Consider the following 18838-nt stretch of genomic DNA (forward strand, 5'->3'; position numbering starts at 1 on the left):
TCTTGGTATCAGTAGTTAGTTGTTTTGAGAAATGTGCAGTATTATACATGTCAAACATTAGAGTTTTAAAGTGATAGGTCACCCAAAACTTTAAACCATCATTATTTACTCGCCTTCATGTGGTTCCAATCCTTTATGAGTTTTCTTTTTCTGTTACGCAAAGATATTTTGGGGAAAAGAAAAGTTTGAAACCTGTCCCCAATGACTTTCATACTCTATGGAAGTAAATGGTTACAGGTTTTCAACATTTTTCAGAATATCTTCCTTTGTGTTCAACAGAAAACACAACAAACTCCAACCGGTTGAGAACCAGTGAAGGATGATTGAGTGAGTTTCAGTTTTTGGGTGAACCATCCCTTTTAAGTGGTTTCCAGCTGATCTTGTTCAGTAACTGGACGGCTCCGAGCGTGTTTGTATATAATGTTTATTTAGAGCAGGTGGCTGTTGATGCAGTCACTGCAAGCACGCCACTGTTCCCAATGCCAGTCACAGCAGGTATCATACAAGTCAATGGCAGAACATCAACACAATATACAGCCTGCACACACTGAGCAGTGCAGATTCTTATTTTCTTTTTTTTAAACATCTCTGCAAATAGGATGGAATTGAAAACAGCTTTCATTATTAATATTATTAAATAACATCTTGCACCAACAATAGTTTTGACTTCAGTGTTTTCAGAATTTTTTTCTGTCTGGTATTTAAAAAGACGAAAGCAAAAAAACAAGCAAACATGACGATCAGAAAATGACAGAATGAGAACTTCAAATCAAGTTTAAAAAAAAGGATGAAGAGTCACAGTGACAAACATCCAGCTATATACACAAGAAGAGATGAATGGGCCGTCAACACCCAGTCCTTTGAAGCGATAGGCATGATAAAGCTTTCATAAAAGCCATTCCCATGCCAGACATCTGCGCTCTGTCCACAGAGCAGACCACAACAAAAAAAAAAAAGGGCTATAGTTCTGAACATCTGATGGACAAAGCAGAGACCGGCCACATATATCCTCTACACACTGAACGACTAAATGAAAAGAACTAAAGCAAGGCACATACATGTTTTAAAAAAGAAAAACATTGCATAATATACAACTTATTTCATTAAGTCCAAAAACTTACCACAAAAAAGCTACCTTAAAAAAAAACTGGAGTTCTACAAAAAATGACCATTTACAATTCATTTAAAACACTTTGAGCCAAGAAGACACTTTTTTTTATCTCAAATATTTGCAGTTTCATCAACAAGCCCTCTTGATGCTGCATCGTTAAATACTCGTCGAAAACATCTAGAATAATCATCTCTGTTCATAACTTAAATATTACAAATATTCTCTCTGGGGGAAGGGGATTAAGCATATATGGAGCTGTGTGTAAAGCATTGTGAGATCAACACAACTGTTTGAATTGCTCTCGTCTCCCTTCCTTTGGGCCCTTTTTTTTTAATTACATCTAAGATCATTTTGATACTATGACGATTCTAATTATGAGCAGGCAGATTGTCATGGCAACAAAGATGGTTAAAGTAATGAGCTTCTGCGAGTTTGCTGGCGATGGAGATAATGACATTCAGAGGTTTAGTTGTGAACGGTGCTGTCATAACAGCAAACTCACCGTACGGTAAATGAGGCATGTGGAAACATCTCATGTCCACAGAGACCAAACTTTACAACTTCGTCTACCCTCAATATGTCCTTAGAAAGTTACTCGATGTGATTCCCTGTGAATCTGTTTAACCTAGAAACTGCTGCTTCTCTGAACCCGTGGATAATTGCATCTTGAACTCTAGTGCTCTAACTTTGGTCATTAAGGAAACATCTGTCTGGATGAGTCTGGGGCAGGGGGAATGCAGTATAACGCAGGCACACCATGGTACATTCACACCCTTAAACAGCCACTGAGTGATAAACTGAGGTCAGACGGCATGCAGGCTTCCAGCGGAACTACACTTTCCAAGCTCACAAACCCTTAAGCAAAGAAGATTCCTTGAGGTGGAAATGCTGAGCATCAAGACTCATCAACCTCTGCAAAATCCTTGTTAGTTCACGAAGTTCAGTCCACTACATCTTACATGCGTTACTTTTATATTTATATTCTATGCAGCTCTCTCTCTCTCTCTCTCTTTCTCTTTCATACACACATGTGCAACTTCTCACTTTGTGCTTCTTGGCGTCCCATTTTGTCAAAAGCCATCAACCATTGCTGGACCCTTTTATCTCATTCCTGCTCCTGTTTCTGGGGTTAATCATGTAGTAAAAAAAGTCAACATGACCCTATTTATTTGCTTAATGCATGATCCCGATCTTGCTGTGAACAATCCATTGACACACTTTATTTTTAGGACAAATTTCTTTTCCTTCATGCTCTCCACAAAAGGCCTGGCCACATTAGCGGAAATGCAGTGAAATTTCAGGAGCAACAACAAACTATTGGCCAACTGGTTAGATTTGTATGAAACATGATTGTTTCATTGTTGATTCTACCAGTTTTCTGTTAATGAACATGTCAATGTGAACTTAAAATAACCTGTTAGAATGAATTAACATATTTTTCACAGACAACAATCAATATGGTTGCACCTTCAAGCCCAAAGTATACTTCTATTGTTGTGTACAGTGAGCCTGGCACAGATTTTATCACCAGAACTGCATGTGCATATTGTTGTTTTTTTGTAACCATGCAATACGGCCATGCACATATGCTTGTGGGTCATTTGTCAGCAAGTTGTAACTACTGACAAAAAGAGTAAAATACGCTCACTGGCCACTTTATTAGGTACACCTCTCCAACTGCTTGTTAACGCAAATTTCTTATCAGCCAATCACATGGCAGCAACTCAATGCATTTAGGCATGTAAACATGGTCAAGACGATCTGCTGTAGTTCAAACTGAGCATCAGAATGTGGAAGAAAGGTGATATAAGTGACTGAATGTGGCATGGTTGTTGGTGCCAGACGGGCTTGTCTGAGTATTTCAGAAACTGCTGATCTACTGGGATTTTCAGGCACAACCATCTCTAGGGTTTATAGACAATGGTCCCAAAAAAAGAAAATATCCAGTAAGTGGCAGTTCTGTGGGCACAAATGCCTTGATGATTGAGGTCAGAGGAGAACCGGACTGGTTTGAGCTGATAGAAAGGGAACAATAACTCAAATAACCACTCGTTACAACCGAGGTATGCAGAAGAGCATCTCTGAACACACAACATGTCCAACCTTGAGGTGGATGGGCTACATCAGCAGAAGACCACACCCGGTGCAACTTCTGTCAGCTAAGAACAGGAAACTGAGTCTACAATTTACACAGGCCCACCAAAATTGGACAATAGGTGTTGGAAAAAAGTTTGCCTGGTCTAATGAGTCTCGATTTCTGCTGCAACATTCAGATGGTCGGGTCAGAACTAGATGTTTACAACATGAAAGCATGGATCCATTCGGCCTTGTATTAACGGTTCCGGCTGGTGGCGGTAGTGAATGGTGTGGGTGGATATTTTCTTGGCACACTTTGGGCCCATTAGTACCAATTGAGCATTGTGTCAACGCCACAGCCAACCTGAGTATTGTTGCTGACCATGTCCATCCTTTAATGACCACAGTGTACCCATCTTGTAATGGCTACTTTCAGCAGGATAACGCGCCATGTCATAAAGCGCGAATCATCTCAGACTGGTTTCTTGGACATGACAATGAGTTCACTGTACTCAAATGGCCTCCACAGTCACCAGAGCTCCATCTAGTAGAGCACCTTTGGAATGTGGTGGAACAGGAAATGCGCATTATGGATGTGCAGCCGACAAATCTGCAACAACTGCGTGATGCTATCATGTCAATATGGACCAAAATCTCAGGAATATTTCCAGTACCTTGTTGAATCTATGCCACAATGGATTAAGGCAGTTTTGAAGGCAAAAGGGGGTCCAACCCTTTAATAGTAATTTGTACCTAATAAAGTGGCTGGTGAATGTAGATTATACCTGCCAACATTTGTCTCTGAAATTCCGGGGGAATTGATGGGGTTGGATTGTGTGTGTTTGTCTAAATAACACAGCTGTGAACCGGGTTAGTAACTGCACTGTGGTGTTACTAACTGTACTATGGACCGGGTTTAGGGCAGCTGTTGCAATCGGATACTATACAAAAGTTGGCAACTTGTGTTACAGACTATACCAAAAAGCTGAGGATTACGGGAAAAAGCTTAAATAATGTGAGTTTTCCAGGAGAAATAACATAACGGGAGGGTGGTGGGAGATCAGTCTGAAATACGGGAGACTACTGGGTTGACAAGAGTGTTGGCAGGTATGAAATCAGTGCCAGTGTTGACCATGAGTAAGGGAGTTAATCCTCATCCCCTGGCCTAGTTTGGAAAAGTCTGACCAGAAGGATTATTTCTAGACCATTAATAAACAAACTTTAGTCCAGAAATTTGCACATTGCCATATACACATAAAAACAAAGTATAATTTGGGCTTAGGACACACCAAGTTGACAGTTGACCATTAGGCAGGATCTGGATATTGGCAAGCTTTCAAGCTAGTTTGCTTGGTGCCCCCTCTCGTTAGAGTGAGTTTGCCCAGTTCAGCATGTAGAATCGGTATTGGCTGTGAGTGAAGGATCGCTCTAATTAGTGCAAGAAAAAAATGTGACTATAAAGTGACAAAACTAAGCAAACAATGCAAGTCAAGAGTGCCCTGGTGACAATTTCGTTGCGTTTCTTTAGATATGGATTATGAGACACGTTTGCTTGAGGCAATCCCTTTGTGGTACGCGAGAATTACTCTGAAAATGGTATGTAAACCCTGCTTTGTTCATGGTTTGTATGCATGCAGCTCTAGTTCCTCTTTGTGGAATGACAAGACACATTGTGCTACCTGCAGGTGTGTAACTATACATCCTCTCATGCAGGTACAGCATGTGCATTCTAGTTTTGTTCAGCTTTTGTCCATTTGGTGTGTTTATATGCAGCTTTTTGCTCCAGACAGCACCAGATGAAGCCAACGGAGGCAACAACACACGGTTTTCATCACCATTAGTTCTTTGAAGTTGGCTCGGTGTGTACCGTTCTTTAGTCTGCATAGTCTCCTAATCAACATTTAAGTTATTCTACACCTGCTTTTACTATCCAATCTATTGCCAAAGAGTCAGCTAATCAAGTCCCTTGTTTACAAATCCTGTTTTGGCTTCAAGGCCTACACCGTGTATCCCCTTGCTGAAGATGACTGAACCATGAAGATGTTCAAGGATGAGGTCACTCCTTACCAAATCTGAACGCGCAAGTTCATCCCTTCCCACTGGCTTAAGGCAATGCCTCTCACATGGATACCAGACCTGTCTCAGTTTGAACTGGTTTGCTTGTGTATGTTAGCAGCACTAAGGTCACCTCTCATGTTAAGGCACACAGGACACTGCACACAATGAGGGCAGGATAAGAAAGAGGGATGTAAAAGGAAGAAGGCTGTGTAGGAGCAGGAATGTACGAGTTCACGCAGGCAAAAAGAAAAAGTGTATGGAAACAGCAGGGTCACAGCAGCAGAGAGCGGGAGCCCAGAGCAAGCACAGAGCAGGGGGTGAAACAGCCACTTCAGTCACTACATTCAACACAGCCCACAACACTCTTCAGCACAGCACAGCCAAACATACAGGATGTTTAAGCCAGCCTTATTTTTTTTTTTGTTTTAAAACTTTGTCATAGAAAAATCCACATATCTGTCATCAAAGTTTATAGATTTCTTAATGTTTCAACACTGTATGTACCATTGAACATGAAATAAAAACATAAAATATTTATATTTTATATTTATATATATATATAACTGTACTAATGCATGACTCTCACTATGAGATTTTTTCTTATAGATACAAACTTTCCTCATGCTTACAATGTACACATACCATACTATTATTTCATATACAGTTATTATTGTTTTCATATTATTTCACTACTCATTGCTCATGGTAGATAGAGACGCTCCATGGACAGAGAGTTGAGCTTTATCTATTAAAACCCACTCTCTGCATCTCCACCCTCTGCTCTGTCTTTGTTGTTTAAAGCCCTGGATGGCCTTCTGCCCAGTCCTGAGGTACGTCAGCTCGGGTTTGTGCAAACCAACTTGGAGGGGGAGAGGAGAGATGGGTGTTTCATAACAACGGGGAAAGAGCAAGAGAAAAAGGAGGGGGGGAGGGGTGAGGAGCAAGTGATAAGGAATAGCAAGGAATAGGTGCTGTTGGTCATTGTGCCCTTGTGCTCTCCCGGGGCCCTGAGGTTGTGCCACAGAGACACAGGCTGTGCTCTTCACTCCAGCATTGCATCCAGCTGGTCGGCCAGGTCATCAAACATGCTGCCGATGTCATCTAGGATACTCACTGTGCTCTTGTTTTCAGCAATTGAGCTGTGGAAAAAAAACACACTTGATTACCTTTTACCATTAACATATGACTTAGGTGGCCAAGTTCTGTCCTTTAAAACCAACGCCCTAAAGAGTTTTGATCCAACTTTCATTACCTTCTAACCTGCCTAGTAACACTAAAGACTGATTAGTACTTCTGCAGTGAGTGATCAGCGTGACCCACGACGCAAGCCTTGCGTGTAGTTGTGCATTTATACTTCTGCGTGCTGTTTGTGTTGCTCTGCAATAACACTTCCAGAACGCTAGCTGGCTGTAGGTTTTTATGTTCCTCTTTGTCGAGTTTCTTCGCGAGTGTTTTTTTTTTCTTCTGAACTCTATAAGTAGATAAAACTTGTTCATTCAGAGACATGAACCGGCGGATGTGCGAAAACTTTAATCATAAGGTTAACACAAAACAAATGTTTCCATCTGGAGCTCCTTTATGGAACTTGACACATGTAAACAATCGCTTCATCTGGTTCATCTGGTCAGCACCACCCACGTTCATCACCATTACCAAGCCAATTTAACACAGTGCTTGCGCTACGCATCATTGCGATGTGTAGTTAAATTTTTTGAGAGGTGCGCATTATCGTCTGCGCCACCCATGGCAAGGGCTTTCGTGACTGCACGCAGGCTGCACCGGAGATTACGCCTACACTTGACACAGAAGTAAAGATCAACCTTTAAGGTGCTTTCCACTGCATGGTACAATGGCTAAGTTTTGGGGACTTTTCTACTGCATTCTGTACCTAGTGCTTCTTTTTAGTGTTACCTTGGATGAAGATACAAGTAAGCCATACTAATAACAAAACTTGATGTATACACAATGCTGATCACTAATTGGTCAGCGATAATCCCACCCACTTTACCATGTACTAACTGCATTGGAAATGCAAACTAAACCAAGCAAATCTGAACCGAAGAAAGAAGAGATAACTGTACTACCCCTTGCAGTGGAAAAAAGGTTTTAGACCTTGATCAGCATTTTTCATTAGGGTTGCAATTGATATCTGCATAAATGTGGACCAAACTAACAAAATATACCTGTATAAGTAATCATTGGGCAAGTATGGGGATGAAAATTGTAACGTTGAAAGGGTTTTATTTGTCAACACTTCCCAAGGGAACTTTTTAGGCCTTAATTATAAATTTTGTGAGTAGAGCACTATCACTAAATATGTCTTATTCTCAAGCCAGGGGGTGCCAATTTTTGTCACTGAGATACCTACATACTTCAGCAGTTTAAACACCAAAGCCTTGCCTAAATATATCCCCTTTATCTGTTCATGCCTCAAATAAGAGTAGATTACAGCACAGTTATTCATTTATTGCAAACTGTTTTTCATGTTGCATGAGACTTACTCTTTTTGTCCATCCTCTTTGATCTTCTGTTCTACTGCCTGCAGGGCTGCAGCCAGTGAGGCACTGGTCTCCTCTATCTTCTGGTGCACTGCATCTGCTGTCACAACCCCGGCGACCAATGCTGATCCAGCTGAACTGTCCATGGACACCCCACTAATTGAGGAGCGAGGAGGTTTTACAGGTGGGGGTGTAGGGGTGGGGGTTGGGGGAGTTTGGGGCGTTTGTGGAGTTTGAGGTGTCTGTGGAGTGTGAGGGGACTGGGGTGTGTGAGGCGTCTGCACAATCAAGGCTGGTGGGGTTGTAGCCTTGACAGGGTGGTTGGTCTGGGCAGAGGCTGTACTAGCCATTCTGGTGACAGTCTGTTTGGCTGGAGAAGGTGTGGGAGTGGGATTAGGTGTTGCATTTAAAGACTGAAGAACATTTTTTGATGGTTTTGGAGCTGTGGGAGGGGGTGTAGGTTTTGGTGAAATCGGAGGAGGTACTTTTTTTCCTTCAACTGTAAAGAGAAGAGAATAGAGATAGAGAGAGAGAGAGATGGGAAGAGACACTGACTGAGCTGACTTTGATTCAACAGAGTAAACACTACAGGGGTCTACGGGATACTCACATAATTGTGTAAAGACAGGGCAAGTGAAAGGGCCGCACTGTGTAGTACCTGGGCTGCCAGGTGCCCCAGCTGGTCCAGGAAAGGGGGCTTTCTTGGTGATGGCAGCTGGTGGTCCCTGCTTCTTCATGTGCTGGGCCAGAACAGGTTTGGGAGACACTGGAGGTTTGACAGACTTGCGAGGGGTACTTTCTGTGACATGGCCTTCCAGGTCGGCACTGTCTCGACGGGGCGAGTTCTCAGGATGTTCTTGGGGCCTTGGCTGCTCTGAAACAGTCACATCTGACGCAGGACGCCTTTTAATTGTGCCTGTCCCATTCTCATATGGTACAGGCATCTGTCCATCTTGAAGTTCCTCTGCATCTTTGTCTTTGCTCTTGGGACGGCGCTTAACTGTGTTTGACTCTGTGAGATGGAACTTGGTGCCATTTGGTTGGTGCCTGGTGGTCTGGACACTCCTTTTCAATGAGGCTGTGGAATCGGCACGAGAAAGATCTTCATGGGGTAAAGAATATGAAATTTCTAGGCCTTCTTCAGCCTCGTCCTTTCCTTGTCTAGGTCTTTGTTTGATAGTGAGATTTCCATCTTCAGCAAATGGAAGATTCTCAGCTGAACTCCCACTAGAACTAGGCTGGGCTTCAGTGCATTGTCTGTCCTGAATTAACTCTGGTCCTCGCTTAGCAGCTGCTACTAAATCAGTCACAGGTCCACTAATGGTCCTGCGGCGGTTCACTACTTCCCCATCTAGTCCAATGGCATCACGTTGCTTTGCTCCTGAACCCACCTGTAGAAAAAAAGCCATGATTTACAGCACCATATAATGGACATTTTTATAAAAAAAAAGCACTATGACAACAAACTTACCTGCAGATAGTGACCAGCAGATTTCTGCAAAGCGAGACCCTTTGCACCTCCACCAATAGAGGACATTTCTAACATGGCTGCAATGCTTCTCACACTACCTGCACTGCCTGTGTCTACAGTGCCACCCAGGTCACTGGCACGCCTTTGTGGTTGATAGGGAATATCCAGAAGAGGTCCACTGTTAGTCTCCTTGGGCACTTCTGTTAGATTACTACTGGAGCTTGAAATGGCTGAACTAGATCGTTTAGGAGGAGGTGGAGGAGGACCCTTCTTTTTTTGTCTGAGTGCAAAAGACTGGCTTCGGTTGACATTCTTGTCTGCCTGTCCCTTCATTGAGTTGCTGCGACCCACCCTAGGCTGTACTGTAGCATATTTTCCTCCTGAATCAGGCACATTCAGCTCATCCCGCTCCTGCTCACCATCAGACACAGCATAGCGATTTAGGCTATGGGCACGTTTTTTAGGCAGACCATACTCATCACAAGCTTCATCGCCATCTGGTGGCAGGCACAAGAGTGGCACTGAAACAGCAGGTCCTTGGGGAGGAGCTTCTATTGATTCAACAGGCTGGGCAGCAGGGTGTGGATGGGACCTTTGAGTTGGGGATTGCGGGTGACCACGAGGTGTTATAGGTTTTTCTGTTTGCTGGACAATCTGCAGACTAGGTTTCGGTTTTCCTGGGGGGTTGCTTGTTGTCTGTGAGGCGGGAGGCTTTGTTTTGGTGGGCGTTTGAGGTGGAGTATAGGGAGGACCTGTACCTTGGGGATAAGACTGACGTGGTTTTGGCTGCGATAATGAAACATTTCTCTGTCCTCCCTGGCTGCTCTGTCGCATGGTACGTGCCTCCTTTTTGGGTGGTCCACTATGCTCTTCTGTGTCTCGGCTCTTATTAATGCTGTTCTCATGCAGACTGCGTGCTCTGTGCTGTGGGCCACTGTTGGTTCTGATCTCTGTGCCATCCTGCACATCAGCAGGGCGCGTAAGAGCTGCCTGTAACTCCCCGCTCAGTTCACTGTCCTGGAAAGTGCTCATTTTAGGGGACATACACTCTCCACTGTCATGGGGTGGGCTCTCAATAGCCATTACTTCCTGAGCAGCTGGAGGCTTTTTGCGCAATGTATTACGACCATCAGATGCCTTCTTGATCTCTGCCAGCTTCTTCACTGCAAGCATTAGCTTCTTCTGGTGTCCTAGGTAAATTTGGTCAGAGAAAGAGATTAAACCACAATAGCCAAGTAGTTTAAAATAAAGAAAGACATTTGCATGTGTGTGTATTAAAGGGGACCTATTATGCAAAAATCATTAAACATTATTTGTTTGGTATTTGGAGTTGAAACTTCACATACACACTCACGTCAGAGACATAATTCACATCTCGTAAAAAGGGGCATAATTTGTCCCCTTTAAACGAATTCAAAATGGATCCCATTCTACTGTCTATCTTACCAAGTTTTGTAATCCCAATCTCCTGAAGATCCTCCCACGTGATATCAGTGATAAAGTCAATGTTTTCATAGCCATTTTGGACTAAAACCTGGTGATACTGGCTCAATCCAATCATGGCTAACCACTCTCCAAGACTCGCCTACAGATAGGATGCAAACAAACAAATTACATCTGGACGTCATTGAATGTTTTTGTATATGTGTATGTGTGTTCATGGCAAACCCACCGGTTTTTGGTCAGGCAGCCACTCATTAACACTGATCTTATTGATCTCTGAAGTTATCTTCTTTCGATGTCCAGGTTTAGTTACACCAATAGCTGTTAAGTCCTGAAAATATATGAAGGAGTTCCAGAACCCTTCAGATTCATAACTAATCACAATGGAACTCCATTTGAACAAACAGAAATGTTTAACCTAGTGCATATTATGCACACATTAACCTTTTGTTGTCACAAAAAAAGATTAAACACTTAAACACATCAAACACTCTAGTTAACAAAAGGTACAGGATGACAGAAGCAAATAAAAAAATGGGAAAGTGAATGGGAAAAATAAAATAACACCAGGAGCAAGTGAGGAAAAGAAGCCTTTCCAGAGTACCCTCAAACACACATATAATCATATATAAGTTCATCCTTAATGTTTCATTTGTTTTATCAATGCTCCAAATTCCATTGTTAAATGTATGTTCAGAAATGCATGCATGGATTAATAAGTACTTACATTTCATTAAGTCATTAGTTTTACAAGACACTAATGAGCATACTTCCAGGAATTTAAATTGGACAAAGAGGTTATGTTTCAGGTATTGTACCAAATGTATTTTTTAATACATCATAGTATGCATTAATACTTACTTTTAATTAAAACTCGCTAAAGCTAATATGCAATTTTTACTGTATAAACATGACTGTATGCCTTTGATTTCTTACAACAGCATGTACGTGCTATACAGTTTTATGTGGGTCATTGCAATACCAACACACAAGGAAAAGACAATCACATTTGACAACCACAACAGCGGTACTGTCCGGGGGAATATTTAGAGTGAGGTTTTGATCCATATAGCCATGGCCGATCAAACTCTCATAAATCCCGTGGGCCACTTTTCTTGCGTTCACTTCTTTGCAAACTATTTAAAAATACATGTTTGTTGCTTGATTCCTCTTACTACTAATTATTCCCTTTGTTTTGTGTGGGTCTGTGGGTGTTACATTTAGGGAAAAGGGAAGTGACGTGAGAAGTTTAGGGTAGTTTAAGGGATTGGAGGAGGGGGGACAACTCTTACCTCTGGGGTCATTCGGCTAATGGTAGGAATGTCATAGCCGGCGTTGATGAAGTTTGGAGCGTAGACCTGCAGCTGAAATTCACTCAGCCATTCGATAACAGCCTCTGAGCTCTAGAAGAGAAGATAGGTGGTAGTCTATCACTGTTTGGGTCCTGTGTCTAAATATGGACCAGACCCCAGGAAAACAAGCTGAAAACATTAGTCTCACTGACCAATGTTTCAACTTCACTAAGCTACGTTAGTTCTTAAATAATACAAATCTACTTTTTATAATCATAATATTGGTCTTTGCAGTAGTTCTAGAATAGTTGCTTCTGGTTGATGTATGTTTTTGTAACATGGGACAAAGCTTTAGCAAAAAAGGATTGTCCTTTCTGAACCAATAGATTGTAAAAAGAGTCCATACAGTATCTGAAATGCCGATTGCCTTGAAATAGGAGGAAGTACTGTAATTCTGTGAGTGAGAGGCGAGAGTAAAGAGGAGGTGGGCAGCAGAAAAAAATATGTCTATTTTGAACAGATGGCCCTTAGTCCAGAAGTCCAACATGGAGCAGTTCCACTCAGCAGCTCCAAAGTCCTGCTGGGAAGGATATGGCAGGCACATATTTCTGTTATGTGACTAAATGGAGGAATTTCTGATTTCAGCTAATTAGAAAAATCAACTGCAAGAAATACTAATTTGAAATCTCACAAATGGTAACTAAAACCTAGACAGTGTTATTTTTAGCTGTGTTGGGGTAACTTTCAACCATCATAGTCTCAATTCCTTTATACCTAAAACTGTTCAACAAGTCCCTACGTGGACTGACAAAAATCTTGATCATTCTCCTTTCACTGTATAATCTCTTAGCATTCAATCACATCTACATTGTTGGGTACTCTCTGAAAAGAAATCATAAGATGAAAGACACCGCAAATAAGGCAAAGAATTGTAATGGACTTAAAAATGCAGCACAAAAAAATGAAATGAATGATCAAAGAGATAGTCAATATTAAACAGAGTGGCTGAATGAAGCCTGAAGCTGAGGACAGCGTGATTGAAGCCTGCTGAGAAGCGCACTCACCGTGTCCTGACGACAACCAAGAGCACGCAATACGGAAGATGCCAGCTGTGAGAGAAAGTGCTGGGAAAGCATCCTGGATGTGCAGATGCCAGTGCATGTATGTGTATTGCGTAAGAATGAGTGTATGCTTGTTTGTGGGAAAGGCAAGGGGTCAGTGTGTTTCAAGTCGGAGTAGTCTTCTTACCTTCCCCTCAGGCGGTGCCTCCCCTTTCCTCTGGGACACCGCCTCCCCATATGGCTGCTCGTGAAGTGGACAGCTTGACAAACTCTGACTGCGCGAGGAGGGTCCTAGAACAGCCATAAGATCATTCATTCACATTGGAGCATTGCTATTGCACAACCAATTCCTTTAATGATTTTTTGACCAACAACTCAAGCTGAACCAATCAGATCTTTGTGATGCTCCCACCCACAAATATTAGTGCAACCATCTGGCACAAAAAATGCAGCCAAATCAACATTTTGGATGGAGATACTTATTTGTGACAGGGAACTGTCATGTGATTTCTTTTCAGAAGATTTGCTTGAAACTGCTACTAACCCTTGTTGCTGGAAGCATGAGACGGGTGGTCCAAAGACTTGGTCTGCTCCAGCAGGTGTTCTTTTGCTTTAGCAGACTGAGACAACACCGTGGCCAGAAGCTACAGGATAAACAAAGATCATTAAATCAAGAAAAACATAGTATAAATGCAGATCACACAATTTGAGTGCACACCCTTATGTTTAGCATTGGAAAATAACGCATTGCAAGATGTTTTTTTCTGTGAGAAAATCCAGCAACTCATGCAACTGGCTGAAGTTGATTGTTTATTGGTCAAATCGTTTTTTTTTAGAAAACATGGTCTGTCTTTTCTTTGTTATGCAGATGACACCCAAATCTACCTGCCTTTAAAACCAAGTTCAAGTTCTAGATTTTAATGAGAGTAACAATTTTGTCCTGTCAAACTCCTCTAGAGCACCTATAGCTAATCTTGAAATCAAGTGTTTCTATGAAGCCTTGGGTAAAAAATCTAGGTGTTATTTTGAATTATGAGCTTTGACAAACAGATAAATGCAGTGGTTAAATCCTGCTTTTTTCAGCTTCGACTCTTAAATCGAACAGTTAAAACGGTTCTATCTAGAAAAAATGTTAAAAAAAAAAAAAAAAAATCCATGCTTTTATAACCACTAGATTGGACTATTGTAACTCACTATGCATTGGGATTAGTCACAACCTTATCCCATTTACAATTAGTTCAAAATGCTGCTGCAAGGCTTTTTACCTTTGCACTGTTTACTATCAAGTCATTTTTTAAATTCTTTTCTTGGTTTTTAAATCTTTAAATGGCCTGGCACTTTCCTATCTGTCAGACATGTTGATTGAGCATCAGCCTAGTCTCAAACCAGAGATTATTATGTATACCCAAGTTAAGGCTGAAAAGCAGGGGTGACAGTGCTTTCGCAGTAGCTGGTCCTAGATTCTGGAATGCTTTGCCCCTCTGTGTTAGTTGTATTTCACCTCTGTCTGTTTTTAAATCTAGGTTAAAAACTTACCTCTTTGATTTGGCATTTTATCAATAAAAAATTGTCCGTTTTTATATATTTTTTTGTTGTTATGTGTATTGTGAAGCACATTGGTCAACCTTTGACATTACGCACTGAGGCGGTTTGCTGCCGAGTGTGACGCGGCTGGGATGAGAATCAGCACCTCCAAGTCCGAGGCCACGGTGCTCCACTGGAAAAAGGTGGTTTGTCATCTCCAGGTTAGAGGAAAGTCCTTATCCCAGGTGGAGGATTTCAAGTGGGGTTTTGTTCACGAGTGAGGGTAGGATGGAACAAGAGACGGTGCATCAGCAGCAGTAATGCAGTTGATGTACCGGTCCATTGTGGTAAGGAAGGAGCTGAGCTGAGCTCTCGATTTAACGGTCAATCTACGTTCCTACTCTCACCTATGGTCATGAGCTTTGGGTCATGACCGAAAGGACAAGATATCGGATACAAGCGGCCGAAATGAGTTTCCTTCACAGGGTGGCAGGGCGTACCCTTATGGATAGAGTGAGGAGCTCTGTCACCCAGGAGGAGCTCAGAGTAGAGCCGCTGCTCCTCCACATCAAGAGAAGTCAGCTGAGGTGGCTCGGGTATCTGTTTTGGATGCCTCCTGGACACCTATCTAGGGAGGTGTTCCAGGCATGTTCCACAAGAAGGAGGCCTTGTGGAAGACCCAGAGGAGCTGGAGGAAGTGTCTGAGGAGAGGGAAGTCTGGGGTTTTCTGCTAAGACTGCTGCCCCCACGACCCAGCCTCGGAAAAGTTAAAACTTAGTTAAAAACGAAGTTAAAAAACTAATAAATGAATGATTTGACAAACTATTTTATATGAACTAGAATGAAATGTGCTGGAGCCATCTTGGGCTGGCTGGGGCTTGGAGATGACTGGCAAATACAACTAAACTTGTATTGGATACTTGAATACTACAAAAATATTTCATATCAGATTGCTCACCTTGACTCCCTCTGCTTGAGCATGAAGGATACTGGTGCTGCCTGCGCTCTGTCCACTACCAGAGGATCGGGCACTGGCCACACTGCCTGAACTGCCCACACTACTGCGGTCTCCACCTGGAACAACAAACCCCCAGCAAACACACACACAGTCAGCCCTTTTGGACATCTCTGCCCCGAACCCTTTAAACACACCACTATGAACTTCCCCTCTGCAATGCACTGATCAGATACGCGGGATGACAGAAACGTACATGACAATGATGACCACAGACAAGGTGACCAATGAACACGAGACATGTTAGCTTAGTCACTACTACAAACACACACAGGTCTACACTGGCTTTATTGAAAATGCCGTCTACACACATCTGTGGATTGTCTGGATGTGTGTTCTTGAAGGAACGACTCCATGGATGTTACTTTAACAGAGCGGATGAGAGTCTCTCAATGCGCGCTTACACGCCTGCAGCTGAGGAGGTCTGAGGTCAGGCGACAGCAGCTGCACCAAGAGCGTGGCAAAGCAGGGAGAGTTATGAGAAGGAAGTGGAGGAAGGGGCAGCCCTGCTGTTACCTGCCACAGGCTTGCGCAGCACCCAGATCTCCTCGCTACTTCCACCCTGGGGTCCACCAGCTGGGGTGGGTGAGCCATGTGGACTGGACTCTGAGCCACGAGAACCTTTAACACAGAAACCATCATTAACTGTGCCCTGGCTTCGCCGCCTGCCCGGGATCATAGGTGTTCTGGAGAGGTCAAGCAAGAGGAAAGCTAAACTATGTCTATGCGCTCTAACCACTTTCTCTTTCAAACACCCACACAAGGCAAGCACGCATATATATACTGTATATCTAACACAAATATATATGAACATTGATATATACAGAGGTACATGAAATATATAAGCAGAAACATGTACTTTATATACATATATATATGCCTTGATTTACACATACACATAGGTAAAACATATATAATATATACAGGAATATATGATTATATATGTAAATATATATATATAACAACAAAAGGAGTTGCAGTGCATTACAGGAGCATAGTTCATTGGGGTCTCCAAAACATCACAAGTGTACACACAAGTGTACGTTAATTTGTTTATATACAAATAAACACAATTCCAGTTTTATGGAAGTGGTCTCCAATCACTGAAAAGAGACCTACTTTTTTAAAGATTATATCGTTAAAGAGACAGTTCACTCAAAATTCTTTTCATTTTTCATCATTTATTCACCCCCAAGTTATTTTTTTACTGTTAACACTGGTCCATATAATTTAAAGCTGTTGACCCCACTGACTTTCTTCGACTTTCTTTAGCTATTATATTCATTTGCTTAGCAGGTGCTTTAATTTAAAGTCACTAACTAAATGAGGACAAAAGAAAAACAAAGTAAAGTTTCAGTGTAAATTTTTCACAAATAAATAGAATAGAAATGCTGGCGTTGAAGGGTCAAAAAAAGCATCTTTATCCATTTTTTGGATCATCAAAATCTTCTTGTATGTTCCACAGTGAAAAAGTCATATAGGTTTGAAGCCATTTAAGGGTGACTAAACAATGACAAAATTTTCCATTTTGGCTGAACTCTCTCTTTAGAGATTCTTGATTGATTATCAGGCCCAAGTGCAGGTTTGTTTTTTCCATTTTAAGGAAAAAAACATGACTTAAACATTGTGTAGAACTGACTTATTCATAGTTTAAAGGGCACCTATTTTACCCCTTTTACAAGATGTAAGATGGCAGCCTTTGGTGTCTCAGCTCAAGTTTCAGTTCAAAATACCTATCAGATTATGTATCATAGTCTCCAAAATCCGCCCATTTTGGTGTCTGAATACATTGGAGCTGTTTTTTGTAGCTTTCCCAGTGATGGGTTGCAGCTGGAAGGGCATCCACTGCGTAAAACATATGCTGGATAAGTTGGCGGTTCATTCCACCAAAATCCAAACAAGCTGCTTCTCCCCGCCCACTATTTTCACACGTGTGTCTGCTTCACATCATGCCTTACGTCAGATAAACAGAAGTCTGTGACAGACTCAGATGAAGGTGAAATACAGCTCAGTAGTCAAAAATACCAAGTAAGTATATTTGATGTATTTATGGTGGAGTTTATTCAAGCCTTTCTGAAAGGATGCACACAAATGCCATTTGCTATACACACAAACACACACATATTAGCATTTACTGACACCATGTGGCCGTGATGATTATAGCGTTAAGAATTTGTGAATACTTAGAATTGCTAAGTATATTACTAATACTTAGAATTAGTCTTTATTACAAACATACTCTGTTTTAAAAACATTCTAAACTTATAAAACAATATTCTAATTCCAGTTTATTTGCAAAAAATGTTCTGTGGACACGTATGTTCATTTTATGATAGAAACATGGTGCCTGTCAATCAATTTGGTGGGCGGGGAAACTGCACTCCTACGTTACGTTGATTAAAAAAAATTAGCTCACTCCAATATGACTGTGGACACACTTTACCTACAGACAGTTCTGTCCAAACAGCTTACAAAAGTTGATTTTCATCACAGGTGCCCTTTAAATAATATACTCAGATTAGAAAATAATATTTAAATGCTGCTGCCATACAAATTGTTGTCAGGAATCATTTCCCACGTGGGTCTGATGATCACTGATCATTTAAAAATTAACCAGACATTCATATATCAGTTCACGGTGATCCAGAGTACATGAGAATACTTTCATGCTCCATACCAATATCAAAGTTTGGTTTGATACACAATCGCTGAAAGGATCAGAGTTAGTATATGAATGGAGAGATCAGTACATCTGAGACGAAGGAAAGATGAAACAGACAGATGCTCATTGACGGCACACAGACAAACGGATGGCTGTGCAGAGATGCAGGTATGGAGGGGTGAGAGGCTGGCTGTGCATTCCCTATTGATCATGTGTAAAAGAGAGAACGGTTGTATGGGGCAGGTGTATGAATCCCAGGTGTAGTCATCACAGAGAGGGGAAATATAGCACCAAGATCAGGGAGATTTTAAGGGTAAAAGAGGAGAGATAGCACATCAACAAAGAGAGGCCCGTTAACCTCTTTTGTGCTGGTTAAATGAACTTACTAGCCAAATCTTGATCATTCTTGGCCTCTAAAAAGAAAATCAACAACCAAAATAATGTCAGAAAATAAAATATTAAATTAAATGCAAAAGAGAAATAATAATTTTCAAAACAATTCAGAAAACTTTAAGGATTTTTTGCACTAATTGTAATTTGCATACAGACTATTTTCAATGAAAACTCTTGGAAATTAACACACTCCTTAAAGCTTTGTGAATGATAATAATTATAAAGAAATAATAA

At 41.5% G+C, this 18838-nt stretch overlaps 1 protein-coding gene across 26 annotated transcripts in view; it reads right to left on the reverse strand.

Moving 5' to 3' along the window:
- Positions 1-5929: 5929 nt before the first annotated feature.
- Positions 5930-18838, reverse strand: part of caskin1 (CASK interacting protein 1) — a 149424-nt gene continuing 136515 nt past the window's right edge. For 4 of the 26 annotated variants that reach the window (XM_087244784.1, XM_087244782.1, XM_087244783.1 and 1 more), the window contains exons 12-23: positions 18598-18624; positions 16066-16170; positions 15493-15608; positions 13555-13654; positions 13198-13301; positions 11950-12060; positions 10887-10988; positions 10661-10799; positions 9215-10404; positions 8354-9134; positions 7747-8242; positions 5930-6384 (exon numbers count right to left, since the gene is read on the reverse strand). In XM_087244784.1, coding sequence (XP_087100910.1) covers positions 6288-6384; positions 7747-8242; positions 8354-9134; positions 9215-10404; positions 10661-10799; positions 10887-10988; positions 11950-12060; positions 13198-13301; positions 13555-13654; positions 15493-15608; positions 16066-16170; positions 18598-18624 — 3368 coding nt within the window. In that variant the 3' untranslated portion in view covers positions 5930-6287. The remainder of the gene's footprint in view (positions 6385-7746; positions 8243-8353; positions 9135-9214; positions 10405-10660; positions 10800-10886; positions 10989-11949; positions 12061-13197; positions 13302-13554; positions 13655-15492; positions 15609-16065; positions 16171-18597; positions 18625-18838) is intronic. The other 22 variants (XM_087244792.1, XM_087244788.1, XM_087244790.1 and 19 more) reach the window with 10 other exon arrangements.

This window comes from Danio rerio, chromosome 3, assembly GCF_052040795.2.
Source record: "Danio rerio strain M-AB ecotype USA chromosome 3, GRCz13ab, whole genome shotgun sequence".
Lineage (NCBI taxonomy): Eukaryota > Metazoa > Chordata > Actinopteri > Cypriniformes > Danionidae > Danio > Danio rerio.